This window comes from Cornus florida, unplaced genomic scaffold (assembly GCF_030987335.1).
Source record: "Cornus florida cultivar Cherokee Brave unplaced genomic scaffold, ASM3098733v1 CherokeeBrave_3.0.0_Hap2_Chr03, whole genome shotgun sequence".
Classification (NCBI taxonomy): Eukaryota; Viridiplantae; Streptophyta; class Magnoliopsida; order Cornales; family Cornaceae; genus Cornus; species Cornus florida.
Window position 1 is genome coordinate 20,895,449 of NW_026775573.1, and position 19,134 is coordinate 20,914,582.

The window sequence follows — 19,134 nt, forward strand, 5'->3', positions numbered from 1 at the left end:
GCAATTCAACAGATTCATCCACCACAATTTCCCAAACATCCTCATCAATGATATACATAACCACACCCCTGCTAGTCGTATCACTGTGTGAATAACACCGAAACACAGACAAAACAACTTTGTTGCCAACAACAGAATAAGCATCAATAGAAAAATCACACGGGTATTCTTGTAACAGTTCAGTTGAGAAAAAAGGACAAGGACTAAGACCAGACCATGATTCTGAATCAACATTGAAAGCCTCTATGGAAAGCCCAGTGAATTTTTCAAATCCAACAATATAATACTTACCAGCAACAGGTGGAGTTACAACAATTGTGTCGTCGCCCTTCCCGGTTGGCATCGGAGGTCCGATTCGGAGAGAACCGGTTAGGGTATCGTAGATGTGCATGTCTTTAGACCCGCCTTCGATTTGGGTTCTTCCATTGATCTTTTTCTTGTTGAGAAATGAGCCTCCGACCATGTAGATTTTGGGTCCGGAGGAGAAGAAGGCCATGCCATATGGGTATTCTAAAAAGTCCAGCTTGAGTACCGGCGCCGGAAGTTGTTGGTCGGGAGCTTGATTGCCGGTGAGTTCGAAGGCGTAGAGTTCGTAGAGATATGGGGGTTGTCTGTGTTGCAGAACCGTGTAGAGGAGCTTCTTCTCTCCCTCGATTGATGACGATGGGTGTGATTTCGTTGCAGGTTTGGCTGTCGACATTCTTACTCAGATGAGAGAGTAGAGATTTGGGTTTAGGGTTGGGGTCCTTCGACTGCGAGGCAGAGAGTGATGAGGGTTCTAGGGGACTGAGCGGGGAGAGAGAGAGAGGAGGGTTTTACGGGAGAGAGAGAGAGAGAGTACGGTTTTAGGGGACTGCCGCACCCACGAAGCATGGGACATGGGTGTTGTGCCTAGGGGACCAGTAGGGGTAAGTATTATTTAATTATTTTTTTGTAATAAATGTATACGTATATATAGAGTAATATTAAGAGAGATAGATGAGAAAATAAAGGAGCTTTTATTATTATAATTTGCGAACTATCTCTTACATAGCAATAGTTATACTAGTATTTATGGGCATAAATAGAGCTTTTAATGTAAGCTCAAAGTGCAGTCTTTCTTCTCACCCCAAGATATAAAGCTTACTTTGGAAGATCATTAGTGGATCTCACTTCTATAACACTCTTCCTTAGGGTCCATAATATTACACTAAGAATATGCCTCATTAAAACTTTACTAAGGAAAACTCAATATCAACACCCTAATGAAGGAAAAAGAGTACAGTATTTTTGTGTATGATATTACATAAATTAAAACTAACTCATTAAAACCTTGCCAGAAAAATCCAATGGGACAAAATCTGGATGAAAGAAAAAGAGTACAGTATGCCAATACATTTTCGATCACTTGCTCCCCCTCATTAGTTCAACCCTGAAGATCCTTTAGTTGACGCATTCCAATGTTGTCCACTAACTTCTTGAATGTTGTAATTAGAAGCGCTTTAATGAATAAATCTGCTAGATTATCACTCGAGCGTATCTGCTGAACATCAATATCACGGCTCTTCTGGAGCTCGTGTGCGGAAAAGAATTTTGGTGAAATGTGCTTGGTTCTGTCACTTTTTATGTATCCTCCTCTTACCTGTGCAATACATGTTGTATTATCTTCATATAATATTGTTGGACTATCTTTGGTTGAGGAAAGTCCATATGATTCTAGAATATGTTGTATAATAGATCTCAACCAAACACACTCTCTACCTGCTTCATGAATTGCGAGTATCTTAGAGTGATTTGAGGAAGTTGCAGTCATGGTCTGTTTTATAAATCGTCATGATATAGCAGTATCACCACAAGTAAACAAGTACCCTGTTTATGATCGGGTTGTATGTGGGTCAGAAAGATAATCTGCATCTGCATATCCGATCAACTGGAGTTTTGATTTTCTTGAATAAATCAACCTCATATCAGTCGTTCCCCAAAGGTAACGCATAATGTGTTTGACCCCATTCCAGTGTCTTCGAGTTGGTGCAGAACTATACTGTGCTAGTAAGTTGACTGCAAATGCTATATCAGGTCTGGTATAATTCGCAAGGAACATTAGAGTACCGATTGCACTAAGATATGGTATTTCAGAACCATAAACTTCTTCGCCTTCTTCCAGAGGACGAAAATGATCTTTTTGAACATCAAGTGATCAGACAATCATTGGAGAACTCAAGGGGTGAACATTATCTATATAAAAGCGCTTCAGGACTTTTTCAGTGTATGTTGACTGATAGATAAAAATTTCACTTGGTAAATGTTCGATCTGCAGGCCGAGACAAAATTTTGTTCTACCAAAATCTTTTATTTCAAATTCTTTCTTTAAATAATTAGCAGTCGTGGTGAGCTCTTCAGGAGTTCCCACAAAATTTAGATCGTCAACATATACAGCTATAATGGAAAATCCAAATTTTTATTTCTTGATAAAAATGCATGGACAAACTTGATTATTCACATATCCTTCTTTTAGTAAATACTCGCTGAGTCGATTGTACCACATGCGTCCAGATTGTTTCAATCCGTATAAGGATCGTTGTAGTTTGATTGAATACATGGTGCGTGGTTTTAAGCTATTTGCTTCAGGCATTTTAAATCCTTTAGGGATTTTCAAATATATTTCACTATCTAGTGATCCATATAAATACGCTGTAACCACGTCCATCAGACACATCTGAGACTGTCAAACTGATCAAGAAGCGAAATGTGATTGCATCCATCACAGGAAAGTATGTCTCCTCATAATCAATACCAGGTCTCTGCGAGAAACATTGGGCTACAAGTCGGGCTTTGTATCTTATAATTTCATTTTTCTCATTATATTTCCTTACAAATACCCATTTGTACCCTACAGACATGACATCTTCAGGTGTCTGGACTACAGGTCCAAATACTTCATGTTTTGCTAATGAGTTTAGCTCTGCCTGTACTACTTTTTTCCATTTTGGCCAATCATTTCTACATCGACACTCTTCGACGTTTTGAGGTTCAGGATCCTCATTATCACCTGCAATATCAAGAGCAACTGCAAAGGAGAATATATCGCTAATAATAACTGTATTTCTATCCCACAATTCTCTATAGTTTATCCAGATCTCATTATTTTCAGGTACCACTGCCTCTTCAGGGGCTTGTGCCACTTCCGGGGTATGTGCCACTTTTGGGGCATGCATATCTTCTAGGGCTACTTGCTTATAAAATTTAGATTGATCAATTATTTTCGTTGTTCCTTTTGCAAGTGTGACCTCTTCAGGAGCGCCAAGTTCTTTATTTGATTTCTTTTGTGCTTTCCTCTTCCTAAGAACAATGTCTTTTGCACTGACTGGTCTACCACGCTTCTGGCATGTCTTAGATGCATTTGCAATAACACTAACAGACTGTCCTACAGGGACATCAATTCTTGCTGGAATGTTTGCAGCTGGTATATCTGATTTCATCACTTTCTTTGTGTCTGTGAATGCATCGGGCAATTGATTTGCAATACTTTGTAAATAAATGATCCTTTGAACTTCTAATTTACGTTGATTTATGCGAGGATCGAAATGAGATAAAGTCGAGACATTCCAATTAATAATTCGTTGCTCTTTTGGCTTTTTCTTTCCCCCCCCCCCTAATAAAGGGAAAACAGCCTCATCGAACTGACAGTTAGCAAACCGCGCCTTAAAAACATCACTTATCATAGGTTAAATATATCTAATAACAGATGGAGAATCAAAACTTACATAAGCACCAAGTCGTCGTTGAGGACCTATTTTGGTGCGTTGTGGGGGTGTAATGAGAACATATACAGCGCAACTGAAAACTCGTAAGTGAAAGATACTTGGTTGTTGACCAATCACAAGTTGTAGTGGTGAAAAACTATGATATGCAGTTGGTCTAATGTGAACTAGTGATGCTGCATGTAATATCGCATGTCCCCAAGTAAAAATAGGTAGTTTAGTTCTCATGAGTAATGGTCTAGCAATTAACTAAAGACGTTTGATAAAAGATTCTGCAAGACCATTTTGGGTGTGAGTATGTGCAACATGATGTTTAATAAGAATGCCAATTGACATGCAATAGTCATCAAATGATTGAGATGTGAATTCCCCGGCATTATCAAGACGGATAGTCTAGATTGGATAATTCGGAAATTGTACTCGTAATTAGATTATTTGAGTAAGGAATCGAGCAAATGCAACATTACGAGTAGAAAGTAAACTTACGTGTGACCACCGTGTTGATGCATCAATTAAGACCATAAAATACCGAAATGGTCCACACGCTGGATGAATTGGTCCACATATATCCCCTTGAATTCGTTTTAAAAATGGTGGGCATTCAACAACGACCTTAACGGGTGATGGTCTGACTATTAATTTACCTTGTGAACAAGCGGTACATGGATAATCATTTGCTAAAAGAATCTTCTGGTTCTTTAGTGGATGCCCATGTGAATTTTCAATGATTCGGCGCATCATTGTTGACTCAGGATGACCAAGGCGATCATGCCAAAGTATAAAAATATTTGGGTCAGAGCACTTCTGGTGCGTCATTGCATGTGACTCAATTACTCTTATATTTGTATAATATAATCTAAAAGATAAAGTAGGGAGTTTTTCTAATACATGCTTCTGGCATGTAATACAGAGATATTCAACACCTCCGTCACTTATAGTCTCAATATGATAACCGTCGAGACATATATCTTTAAAAGTTAATAAATTTCTTTTGGATTTGGTAGAGTATAGAGCATCATCAATATTCAATTTTGTTCCACGTGGTAACACAATGGTAGCGCTTCCGGAGCCTTTAAGTAGTTCTGTTGAACCTGATATTGTATTGACACGAGCTTTAACTAATGTTATACGCACAAAATATTTTCTATCTCAGAGTATAATGTGCGTTGTTGCACTGTCTGCCAGACATATATCTTCACCATTTATCTTGGATACAGTCAATGCCTTAGTCAGATCCATGCTTCTTCATACACACAAAATATATATTTCATTACTTCAAATTTGAAATACAAACTAGATTTACATACAAGATAGCCAAAATAAAAACATACTGGTACAACCTAGATAGAAACATATTGATACAATGAAAATTTAAACATACTGATACAAATAAGATAAAACACACAAGGGATAACATGCTAGAGAATGACATATTAATTGGTATGGACATTTCCATCACTAATCAAATGATCAATACTACCATTAGGATCAGCAAAGAAGTCAGAAACATCAAGGTGAGTAATATCAACTGGCAAGTCGTCATCCACAAAATTCATTTCAATTTCCTTTCCTTTTTCCTTATCATTCATTGAGGCACGGTAAATATCAACTAGATGTTTGGGCGTACGACAGGTACGCAACCAATAACCTTTCATTCCGCATCTATAGCAAGGCTTGTCATCATATATCTCAGGAGCTTTGTTCTGCAAAGCTTTTCCTTTTGCCTGCTTGGTCACATTTGAATTCCACTTCTGGTGGGACGGGGTGGAGTTCTTTTGGGAACCAATGATGAATGATGACCACCACGATTATGATAATTAGTTCTATTGCGACCATATCCACGACCACCACAACGTCCACGTCCACGTCCACATCCATGGCCGTGAAATGATGACACATTTGCTTCTGGGAATGGTACAAATCCAGTTGGACGGGACTGGTGGTTTTTCATCAAAAGCTCATTATTCTGTTCAGCCACCAACAAACAAGAAATCAGCTCAGAATATTTGGTAAATCTGCGCTCTATATATTGCTGCTGCAGGAGCACATTTGAGGCATACAATGTGGAGTATGTTTTTTATAACATATCATCATCAGTAATTTTTTCTCCACATAATTTTAATTGTGAGCTAATTTTAAACAATGCTGAATTGTACTCACTTACACTTTTAAAATCCTGTAATCGCAGGTGGATCCAGTCATAGCGAGCTTTTGAAAGGATTACAGTTTTCTGATGCTCATATCGTGCTTTCAAATTTTTTTATAGTGTAAGTGGATTCTTAATCGTGAGGTACTCTGTTTTTAATTTCTCATGGAGGTGATGGCGAATAAAGATCATAGTTTTCGCGCGGTTCTGCAGGGACGCATTATTTTCTTTCTTAATTGTCTCTCTGAGATTCATGGCATCCAAGTGGATCTCGGCGTCAAGGATCCATGACAAGTAGTTTTTGCCCGAGATATCAAGTGCCACAAATTCAAGCTTGGTAAGATTTGACATTATGAAGGAACTATAAATGATAAAATAACATAGTTATAATTATTTCACAAAAAGAATAATCGATTATAAAAATACTGCAGTCACTATAATATGATTTGCATGGTGGTGATACCATATAATAGTCAATTTATAATCACAACAGAACAGTGGTTTAGTGGTTTGTTAACTTAACTTGCGCATTAAAGGGTTATGGTTCGAATCTTGTGGTAATTTTTTTTTCGTTTTCCTATTATGTACTCAAATCTGAGCCAAGTTCTATGTATAATAATGTATATGAAGTAACATGTAAAAGATTGTTACAAGATATTTAGCATATATAATACGAATTGTCAGTAAATATATTATACCAAATATTCGTGAAACTTCAGGCTCACAAAGAGTATATTAATATATGCAAAACTTCGAGTTTCCCAATTAAATATAAATAATGTAGTAGTTGCGAGACTTCGGGCTAAGCAATTTACTTTTCTATAAAGAATGGACAAAAATATTCTAATATAAATAAATAAATAAGTATTTGCGAGACTGCAGTCTCAACAATTTTATTTATATGTGAGACTGCAGGTTCAACAATTTTAATTATATGTAAAATTTGAACAATAACAGTTTAATATAAATAATTAATTTTCTTACCCTTTGAAGTGAGAAAGAAAAATAGAATTTTTTTTTCAGTTGACAGAGTCTCGTGCTGATAACGTGTAATAAATGTATATGTATATATAGAGTAATATTTAGAAAGAGATAGATGTGAGAACGAAGGAGCTTTTATTGATATAATTTGTGAAGTATCTCTTACAGAGCAATAGTTACACTAGTATTTATAGGCACAAACAAAAGCTTTCAATGGAAGCTCAAAGTGCAGCTTTTCTCCTCACGCCAAGATATCAAGCTTACTTTGGAAATCATCATTAGTGGATCCCACTTCTATAACATATTTAAATATATAAATTAATGTTTGATAAATTAAAATTTTATTTATTGGGACATGGTTAATTAAAAAGCAATAATATTGGATTATTTGAAAAATTCACAATCTATGAATTCCATCCAATCCCTTGTTTCATGAATCCAATCATATAGTACGTTATTCCGCGTATTGATGGTAGATTTAGATTTTCTCAATTCATTGGGATTGAATCGGATTGAAATTGATGCCTAAACCGATTCAATCCGATATGATCTATGGCCATCCCAGTTGTGGCGGCATGCATAGGAAAGGGCTCAGGGTATACAGTGGATGCCTTTGTAATTATATACTATATGTATTATAGTATAAGAAAATGAAATTTAATACAATTTAAGATATATTATGAAATAATTAAAAATAATATAAAATTTTATAAAATAAACACAATAAATATTGGGTTCTAAGTTACAAATTATATATTTTATTCAATACTATATATGCATAAAAAAATTTATGAGTAAAAATAATTTTATATATAATATATTATATTATTATATTTTAAAATATCTCTATTGTATTTGTGTTCAATTTCAAATTTTTTATCCTTTATAAAATGACACCATAATAGAATATTGATATTGGACTCCAAAGTTTAGTTCATATATCACATTATAATAAGAAGTAGAGAAGTACAGTGACCACCAAGAACTGTAACCTTTTAAAGAAAAAAAATTAAGAATCTAAGTTTTTTATCAATGCAAACTAGGTGTGTAAGTTAAAAAATAAAAAATACCACTTAGAGCAAGTCCGGTGCAGGTTTTAGAGATATTGGGCTCAGTTTAGCTATGAAAGAAGTCCAATGGAGTCTCCAATTGGTGGGCTTAAAAATTTGGGTAGGCCATCGCGGGCCTGCCGTAGTTTTTTATAATTGTTTTAAGCCAAAATCACTGTAGCCCTTAGCCCAGAATTGGGTTAAGGTCATGTTTGGTTGGAAAAATATTTCAGAAACCTGTTTTTTGGGTTTTTTTTGACTGTTTCTATTTTCTTCTTTTATTTATTTATTTTTTTTCCCCTCGACATAATTGAAAAAAAGAGCTGTTAAGACATTGTTTGACTGGCTTTTTTGGGCAAAAATATGTATAAAAAAAAAGTGTTTTTTTAAATAGAAAAAAATTATTGTATATGATTATGCCATGTGATTGTTCTTTAAAAAAAATGGAAAAAGTGTCACATGGTTGTTATTTTTTCCTAGTTGATTTTAATAATGATATTGTATTGTTTATTTATTATTATTTTAAAATTTATATAGTATTATAATGTTTTATTTATAGTCCATAATAAATATTGTATAGTTTAATAGTTTTTGTATGATATAACAGTAATAGCAGTAAAAAAAAAAAAAAATTATTAAAAATATTAAAATATTTCAATTTTTTGAGAGAGAAAACGTTTCATTGGAACACTTGCGATAGCTAAAATTTAGAGAGCACAAAACGCTAATATGACTCTTGAAAATGCTGACAGGACTCTTGAAAATGCTAACGTAACAAATTTGGAGATCCAAAATTTAGAGATGCCGTTAATGAAAACAAATTAAATAATTATTAGCCATTTTACCTATTAAATAATTATTAGCCAAAAGTGGTGAACTAATTTACATATTCACGTGTTTTAAATTTATTTATTTATTTATTTTTTTGCACTTTATTTATTCCCATACTAATCTAAATGTGCAACAAATAGTTGAGATGGTTTTTATTTTTAATTTTTTTTAAAGGAGTTTTCAATAATTAATCGAGGTTGTAAGGCTTTATTCCTTTCCTTATATGATTCGGTTCTAAACGTGCCTCTCTTCCAATTGCGTGTTCTTTCGCGTAATACTCTCTCTCTCTCACACGCACGCACACGAACACGAACACGAACACGAACACGCTTTGCTCATCAGCCATGTCTGCCGAATCAGCCTCGGGAATCCCAAGGAGCCAGGTACGAGTTTCCTGCATCCAATTCGCTCTTTCTGTGTATATATGCGCCTAAGTGTACTAATTGTTCTGTTATTAATGGTGGACTCTGACCAGGTGGATCTACTTAACTTCGTCGACTGGACTGGAGTTGAATGCCTCAATCAGAGCACGAGTCACACCCTTCCCAACGCTCTCAAACAGGTGCATCCTGTCACATAAGTAGGGTTTTTTTTATTGCTTCAATGCTATAACTATTTTAATTGTTCCTATTGAAACTAAAGTTTTTTGTTTGTAAAGCAATTAGGGTTTTACTTAATTATTGAATTAGGGTTTTCATATATAAGCTTGGTTTTGATTCATTTTTTCCCCCTTAAATAATCCACATGGTCATGTTTTCTTTGTAACAAAAGCTTCTCAGAGACCTAGAATGCTTTATTAATTAGTTTGAATGTTCTTATCAATACTTTGGCTGTTATGTATTAAATAATCCACATGATTCATACTTTTGTATAACAAAGCTTCTGAGAAACATATAATTTGACACTAATGGGTATTAATTTGAATGTTTTTATCAAATAAGCCACATATATATGTTTTTTGTGCAACAATAGTTACCTAGAAACAGTTAATTTGCGAATAATAGGGTTTTATTTTATTTTATTAGAATGCTGTAAATAATTTGAACTTTACTAGTGAAAAACCAACATTTTGTCATTGATTTAACCTTTGACTGGTATATTTATCAACCAATGGTTTATACGCGTACGCGTGTCCTCAAAGTAGTGATTGGTGCATTTTCTTTGAGAAAAATATTGCAAATCAATTTCTTTATTTATACTTAAATTGGGATTTGTTGAACCCTAGTTTTTTTAATTAGACAGGGTAGTGAACCTATAAAATACATTAAACTACTATTTTATCATTCGACCACCAAAGTTCACTTTGTAGATCATCAAGAATTGCTTCCGTTGCATAGGCCCTTTTTGACACCTCGTCATCTTTGCAAGCTAGCCCTTAAGAAGGCCTTGCCACAGTTGGGTGCTCCACTTTACTGTGATTGACGAAGGCTAGGCTAGGTTTGGTAGTAGTATCCATTACAAATGAAAGGAGATTGGGGTCAGTGGTTGGTAGTTGGCACCACCACTATGCTCAAGGAATGCAAAATACCACCTGCCATCACTGTGCTTCTAACTAATGCCATAGTACCGCAGAATGTACTCTACTTCTACTATGACTAAACACCATCCCCTCCACCAGCGCTGAACTTGATTCAATTCTCCCCTGGATCACTGCCACCGCCTTCTTTGCCCTTGCATTAGAAACTGAAAAGTACTATTGGAATGTAATTACACATGTTGATGGACGAAAGACAAATAGTTGTTGAGATGCAAAGCCGTTGTTGTTTGTATTATAAGCTCGTTATTTTTTGCCTCATTACTGGTGCCAATAATGGTAACCAAGTTCATTTGTTCAAGAATTTATCTTGTAGTAGTCACATATCCACATGTTTATTTATACATAATTTTAAAGGTACGTGAAATACTGGAGCTTGTAACAACTACCTGTTTTTCTTGAGTGTCTTTCCTAAGCAAGTGGATTCGTTACTCTTTTCTAAAACTTAAGTTCCAGGTGAGCAAAACGAAACAGTCTGGTCCCTGTGTAAGAACATCACATGAAGCAGAGGGAGGAAGGGAGGGGAATTAGAAAAAAAAAATATACCAGCACTCCCTGACTTCAATTATAATATATTTCATGTTTTTGGAATAGAAAAAAGATTTTATGCCATGAGATTGGTGAGAATTTACCCAATTTATTTCGACAGTAATCTTAATAGCAAAGCTTGTTCTACCAGCGTGCGTTACTGGTGTCAGATGCCAGCACTTCTCAGAAACATTTGGATATGTGGTTCAATGGGTCTTAGACACTTCTATTGTTTAAGAATTGATTATTTAATTATGGATTTTTGGTCAACACTTCTTGGACGATTTTGGATACATGTTAAACACACCTCATGCTAGGTTACAAGTTTTTTCAAGTTCTTGGAAGACGAAAGTCATTACCCTAACATTTTTTTGAGTTCTAAGTGAGGTGCAGCTGAGGTTTGGCTTCTCTGTCTGGATGTTTGCTTTGTCTTTGAGATCCATTATGTTTTCTATATCTAGGGTCTGCTTTCCCCTTTTTGTCGACGACTTTGTCTTTTGTATTGTCTTATGTTGTTGGATGGTTTGTAATCTTGGCCTAGTTGAGTCTTAGAAGGCACTTCCCCCCTCCCCCCCAACAGGAAAAAGGAAATAAAAAATCAAATTAAAATTAAGAAGCCTTAGAAAGCTTATGATCCTCCCTGTATTTTTTTCTGTTTATCCTGCGGGTAATGCGGCAGCTTATATTCCCTTGGTCTTTTAATTGTTCTCTTTTATATTCTTTATTTACCAAAAAAATGCCTTCAAGGAAAGGGGAACATCAAAATTTGTCTCTCTTTTATTCTATATCTTCTTTGAAGGTTCATTTACCTCCTTTTCATTTGTAATAGAATTTTATATTCTTCCATCTGAAAATAATAATTGTCCTTGTATAAGATTCACCCCCACGCTACCATTTTTCTTTGTTTCTCATTTTGGGGGTTGTTTTATAAGAGCTTATTTGATTTTTTTGCTATGAACCAGGGTTACAGAGAAGATGAGGGTTTGAATCTGGAGAGTGATGCGGATGAGCAGCTTTTGATTTATATTCCTTTTCAACAAGTTATTAAGCTGCATTCTATTATTATCAAAGGACCTGAAGAGGAAGGTAACTATTGGACCTCTGAAATCTGAATATCTTCTGTGCGAAGCTTGTCAATGTATTGCCGTTTACAGTTGAACTGCTTCAATATCAGCACTGAAGCAACTAATGATAAACTATATCATTTATGATTTATATGGTTATTCCCTACTTTTCCTGTGATTTTTCTTTTCCTTCTGTTCTTTGGCTCATTTATGTTTAAATGGAAGCATTTTCTAACAGAAAACCCATGATTTAACGCTCAACGGATTAGTTTGTTAATCGATCGAGAGGAAGGCAGCCATTTTGGTTCTATCACTATTTTGTTGTGTTAAGAGCAGAATGTGTTCTTTAGTCGACTACCTAATGTAGTTGGGATTTAGACTATGTTGAGTTCCTTTGAAATTTATGCTTGGGAGGGTGGAGCCACATAGGATCTGGTGGATTCAGTTGATCTTACAAAAATTAAATCTATAGGGGTCAATTCAACAATTTGATGAAGTTGTAGGAATTGTCCGTATCAAGTTTCCTAACTGTATATAAACCCATTTTAACCATTTTTCAATGTCACTTAGGATATTTCTAGACCAACTTAATTATTAATTAATCACTCCATTTCCTATCATTTTAGGTCACTTACATTCTCTAAATTGTGTGATTGATGGAGCCTAAAGCAAGATGTTGATGTGATATTTTGACATACAGCTTCAACGTTATGAACCTTCCGATGAATTGTGATAACACTATAAACAAAGATACAACCTTTGTTTCACAGAATATGCCAAAAAATGACACTTTCCTCGGTCATGGTCTCTTTTTCCTGTTCATTACGAATTCCCACTTACTAGGAGGCTCTATGTTGTGTTTGATTGGAGGGAAGGAAAGAGGAGGGACGGAGTAAGCTTCCCTTGTTTGGTAGAGGGGAGAGGAAGAGGGGAAGGATGTGAGAAGGGATGAAGCATACCTTCAGGTCCACCATTTTGCTTCCATCCAAAAATGGGAGGAAGAGGAGAAAAAATAAATATTTTTTGGATAAAATAAAAGGGCCGGATCCCCCTCATTTAAGTGTATTGATTAAAATAATTAGGGGTACAATGGTAAAATAATTAGGGGTACAGTGGTAAAATATTAAGTGTGGGATTCTTTTTCTTTCTTTTTGGAGTTCAGTGGGTGATGTCTGGAGGCCATTCTTGTGGCCCCACTATGCTTATGGTGGAGTATTTGTGGAGGAGAGGAATAGGTGACCGTTTGACAAGTGGATTTGCCTATTTCAAAGCACAGGAAATGTGCTGACATTCTGATTTTGTGAACAGTTGTAGGCAGTGGTGGTTGTTATGTAACAATAGTGATCTGTAACTGGCAAACTATGCAATAACATGTTCCCACCACTTTTGCTACTCACAGTATTATTGGGACCCTCCATTATTGTTATGTAATGTTAATTAAATGTCACGGATGATTTATAATACTATGCACTTAATACTAGATTGGTTGAACATATTGGTGACGTGGCATTTGTGTAAAATTGTATAAGGACCATATCTCAGGTTGGGATAATTAACTAAAGGAGCAACTTAGAATCAAGCTTATACATGGTAGTTCTTAATATCTAAACCTGAGACTGGCACAAATTAGTTAACACCTAACCAAAATGAACTATGGCTTGGCGGCTCAAATTGGTTCAGTTTTTGGGTTTCACCAGACCAAGTTGCAGCCTTACTGTCCTGGGGTCCTGCTTAATTTCCTGAGTACTATTCTTATGAGTAATATAAGAGTGCCATATTCCTAACTGATCAGTTCTGGAATTTTCATAATTATATTAGCTACATTTCTCCTTAAATAGAGTGGAATGGAAACTGTATTGTTAATTGGTAATTTGAGGTAGAGGGAAAATTGTATTGCTAATTGGTGTTGCCTATGCAAGCAAGATGGGGAATCTGTTGATCATCTCCTAATGCATTGCCTTGTGGCGCACGATTGTTGGAATCTTATTCTTGGATTGTATGGCATGTGCTGGGTAATGCCTTCTACTAAGGATTTGATTCATGCTTGGAGAGGATATTGCGTGAGCAGGGGTGTGCGCGATTATTGGAGAACTGTCCCACATTGCGTTTGGTGGTGTATTTGGAAGGAGAGAAATAGTAGAATGTTTGAAGGGAAGGAGTCGTCTACGGCGACACTGAAACTTGTTATTATTCGCTCTCTCTTTAGTTATGTGAAGAGGAGTTCTTGCTCCTCTTATGATGATTTAATTACTTTTCTGGATTCTTTGGGGCCTTAGACCCCGGTTCCTCTAATGTTTAAGGGACGCGTTCCCCTTTTGAACGCCTTTTTAATTTATTATTACTTATCAAAAAAAAAAAAAAATAGAGTGAAATGGAAACATAGGATTCATGTAGCCAACCCCAAGTAGTTGGGAAAAAGGCTTGGCAGTGGTGGTTGTTGATTAGCTACATTCCTTGGGTTATATTTTCTCTATCCAACTTTTACATGATATTCTGGTTTTCTTTTCTTATTTTATTCTAATTTTGATTTAATTTTTGTATATCTATGAAAACTTAGTTGATGATATTGATTGTATTTGTAAATCTAAAGCAAAAGCCATATTCCAGGTCCTAAAACTGTGAAACTTTTTGCAAACAAGGAGCATATGGGGTTTAGGTAATGTTTGAAATATGATTACTTTCACAGGATTTCTGCCACATTATATTTATCTGCAGTACTATTCAGATGTCCTAATTGTATTTAAAATGTCTACAGCAATGTCAATGACTACCCTCCAAGTGACACTGTTGTTTTATCCGTTGATAATCTTAAGGTAGAGTTACAGTACTTGCACTTGTTTCCACTGCAAGGCTGTTTCTTGTTTATGAAAAAAGTATTTGTCAGGATGTAATAGTTTCTATTGCCGAAAATATCATGTTAAATATTATGTTGCATTTGTGTTTTTGTAGGGAACACCGGTAGTCTTAAAATATGTCAAGTTTCAAAATGTTCGCAGGTACATGGAATATCTTTCTGCTTCTATACTCCTTTCACCTTTATTGTTAGCTTTGTTAAAGAATGGACATCTTACCAATGAATTTGGATCAGCTTGACAATTTTTATTGAGGACAATCAATCTGATTCTGAAGTTACCAAAGTTCAAAAGATTGTTCTATGCGGAACAACGTAAGTTTGTCATCCAACCTGTTCCATTTTATTATTTATTTTGATTTTGTTACATTTATATTTCAGCCATACTCAATCTTTTCTTGGAATTATAGTGCTTTTCTGAAGCAAAAAAAAAAAAAAAATTTTCTTACAACTATAAGGGAAACTAGGAATACTCCAATCCCCGTTGGAGCCTAGATTTCTAAAGGGAAATCTGGGAAAGGCCTGAAGAATTGTCTATAACTGATAATAACTCAAAATATATTGATAAAAACTTGATTACAACAGATAAAGAGGCCATCCCTTTTATAATACTACTATTAGTGACACTTGACATCTCCTAGAAATACTCTTAGAATTCCCACACAGCTTAAAATGCACTTTACCACTTTCCTAAGTGAACACTTGGTAATTCCAAAGCTTAATTAATTACTACGCAAAAACTAGAATGACTCTTTGACTTTTTCTTCAAAGCACCATTAATGATTTGCATCATTTTCTCTTTGATCTCTTTCCAATTTGATGTTGGATTGTTTGATCCCATTTTACAATACTAATTTACAAGGCAGGTCAGATGTAGTTCGATCACATTACCTTGTGATTGAGTCCTCTTGATTTGAATGAATGTTAAGTTGCAGCCCTCATATATTGCTAAACTAAATGAATTGGGAGACAATCCCTTTTTTCCCTCCCTTTTTATTTCCCTTTTTTCTAAGACACCAGTATATTGGATGAAAAATGACAATCTTTTGATGGGTGATAGTTATTCAACATTGCCTATCATGAAGTTGCTATCGTGTTATTCTCGTTTTATTAAGGAATTATTCATATTGCCAAGAAGATCTTTTGATTGGACAAAAGGATGAGCTTTTTAGAAGGCTTTATAAGTGAATATAGCAGATTGGATAGTCCATAAATGTGATGCAACTTATTTTCTCAGATTGAAGTGGTTAGTAGAAATTGGAAACATATGAAACTATGAGTATTTACACCCATTGAGATTTTAGCTAAGGTCAGGTGTCCAAATCTTGTAATATAGTAAAGTTTTAGTGTCAGATTATTCTCATTTAATATCATTTGTCAGCTTCTGGCAGATTTTTACTTCAAATTTAGATAGGTCTACTGCTAGATTGAGCATAATGAAGTGATAACTTTGATTCAGGTACAAAGTGTTGGACGTGATTTAATTTATATAGTTCCAAACTGTAATATCTTTCACCAATTTTGGTTTACCTTTTCCGTATCTTTTTGACTTTTAAGCACGGCTTAAGGTCTTTGTATCAAAGTATATTTAACAGGTGATTATTGATTGTGATGTATCGTAATATCACCAGATATAAAATAGGTGTGAGAGGATCAATATTGGTCAATAACCATTTGAATTATCTCGGTACTGCCCAGAAGATTCAGACAAGTTAAAAAAAAAAAAAAGGAAAAATCCAAAATACTGATTTTACTGATTTCAGTTTAGGACCCTGGGGACCAGATTCTTTCAGATGCAAACATGAACTTATTAACAATAACGATTGACTGGACTAATACCACTGGCTTTGGAAGCACAAAAAGAAGTCTGGGCACCATGATAATTAAGTAGCGCTTTTTTTTTTATTTGAGAGAAGTGCATGTTGTAGGCTTTGGTTGAGAGTTTATTTTTGATTTGGGTCAAATTTTTGGGCTTTATATTTTAATAGATTGGTATTCAAGAGTAGGGAAGTTGATTTGGTGACGTTATAGCAAATTATTGTAAACGGTAATGTTCTCTTCATTGTAGTGGGTTATCCTTCACACTACTGGAATGATGAACAAGTTTGATTACTTTTTATTTTTAGGCTTCTTTTATTAAGATTTTTATTAAGGATTGAAATTAGTTTGAATTAAGGGTAGTTTATAATTATAGGATTTTAAAGTTTGTAGAGAGGGCTTGTAATAATTCTTTTTAAGTTATGCATATTGAATCGAGAATTACTGCCATAATGCTTTGTTTGAGAGAGAGTAATTGTTTTGTCTTTCTTTTTCTTCTCCTCCCCTTTTCTCTTCTCTCTTCCATTTATTCGTTCTTATATATCTTTTTATCTCTATTCTTGCATTTCTGTACAATAGCATAGCTTTCTATATTTAAGCTGAACTTTAAACCATTAAAATAGTTCCTGTAAGCATAGTTTGATCCCTGAAACCCTCTTACCCAAATATCAACAATCCTAGTTTAATTGTCATGTGTCAACAAAACCTAACCATAATTCTTGGTAGAAGTGATGGAATTTCACAGTGCGCCAATCTGGTGTTAGAGCTAAAGGATCCTAATTTCTGTTACCAATGATTGTTTAATGAAATCATTCTTCTTTCGAACTGGTGACAGATGGTGAATAAAATTCTAAATTTGAAGCTTTAATAATAGAATACTTTGATAAAAAAAACCATTTAGTGGGAACACATCTTGGTGATGGCAAAAAGTCCTGATATTAGCTGGCATGGATTAGAGGCTGGTTCCTTTCAGCCAACATGAAATGGAATCCATACGTGTAGTGTTGAGAAAAGGTTTTGTTTAATTCTTCATTGTTGGTAAACAACATGCTTGTGGACATAATTGTATGTGCAACTTTATTATCACAGAATACACAAAACTTGTGAAATTGTAAATCATTTCTTTTTGCTTGGTGAAATAGCAAGCTCGTCTCTGCATTTTGCAGCATGTTGGACTTGGGAATGGATTGAGCATTTTTATTTTTATATATTTATTTATTTATTATTATTATATTATTTATTTCTGGGACAGGATTAAGTACGGTTTATTGATATTGTGATATAACCCTTTTCTTAAATGTCATTTTGTCTGTGTTCTTGTATTGGTATGCTATAATATTTTCTCTCTGTACATCAAATATCAATGACATATTTGTTGCCTATAACTATGTTGTGTGTGATTACACTGATGGTATCTTTCCACTGCAGTGTTGAAACGACGGATATGAAAGGTTTGAAGAAGGTTGAGGATCACTGACCCTGAAATGAGCAAGAAAGAGAGAAGGATGGATGTGCTAATTCAAAATTAATTTGGAAGCGTTTTTCAAATCATTTGTTATTAAACAACTGAAATGAAATTTACAGTTTACATTCACCATATGCATTCTTAGAAATGACTTTTGTCCTAGACTCCTATGGCGCCTTTGTCTACATGTCACTGTACTTGAGATTGTCTACAAGTATCTTGGTGTATTTGGAAATGCAGTTGTGGTGTATACCTCACATAACTGGAAGAATCTTTTGTATTTGGGTTTAAAAAAGGCATGAAATTCACACCAGTTGAGAGTTGCTGATGAGGATAATTATTAAAGTAGTTCGAGTGTTTATTAGTCAAATGAGTGTCTTTGGGCTTGGCATTGTTTGTCGAAAAGTTCCAATTTTTTAATCTTTCCAGTGATGGCAGTTGCAGGCTTTGTTCCTATTACCAAGGGCTTGAACCAGGGAAAGCCAACTTATTTTGCAGGTAGATGTCTCTATGCGCATTTACAATTAGGTTTATGTTGGTTTGTTAGTTGTCTTCGGTTTGTTAGCAAACCAAATTTGTCTGTCTTCTCCCAGCAATAGTTTTGGGTTTGTTTTGGGTTGATGTCTGGGGCATACTTGAGATAGTTTTGGGTTTGTTTCATGTTTGATATCTGGGGCATATGACACGAAGAGTGGTATATTCCGAGCTGAAACTAAAATCATCAATAGAAAGAACAAGATGGCATATGACGACGAAGAGTGGTATACTCCGAGCTGAAACTAAAATCATCAATAGAAAGAACAAGATGTACACCGAGTTACACAATCATCTGTTTGGATGGAATCACTTTCTTTGGGAAATGTATTTCCCCTAATTTCATGGTATTGTGAGCAAACCAAATTTGTCCGTCTTCTCCCAGCAATAGACTTGAGATAGTTTTTGGTTTGTTTCTTGTTGATATCTGGGGGCTCCAAGTTTGAAACTAAAATCATCAATAGGAAGAACAAGATGTACACCGAGTTACACCATCATCTGTTTGGATGGAATTTCTGGCCCAGTGGTTTTGCTTTGTATGGAAAATGTACATCCCCTAATTTCATGATATTGTACTCCAAAAGATTTAATAG

General features: G+C 34.9%; 1 protein-coding gene across 1 annotated transcript; it reads left to right on the top strand.

Moving 5' to 3' along the window:
• Nucleotides 1-8,978: 8,978 nt before the first annotated feature.
• On the top strand, nucleotides 8,979-18,320 carry LOC132299870 (PITH domain-containing protein At3g04780). The gene is made up of 8 exons (XM_059796743.1): nucleotides 8,979-9,130; nucleotides 9,223-9,309; nucleotides 11,772-11,895; nucleotides 14,481-14,529; nucleotides 14,629-14,686; nucleotides 14,823-14,869; nucleotides 14,962-15,039; nucleotides 17,971-18,320. The coding sequence occupies exons 1-8, from the start codon at nucleotides 9,092-9,094 to the stop codon at nucleotides 18,017-18,019; spliced, it is 531 nt and encodes a 176-aa protein (XP_059652726.1). The 5' UTR covers nucleotides 8,979-9,091; the 3' UTR covers nucleotides 18,020-18,320.
• The last annotated feature ends 814 nt before the right edge of the window (nucleotides 18,321-19,134 follow it).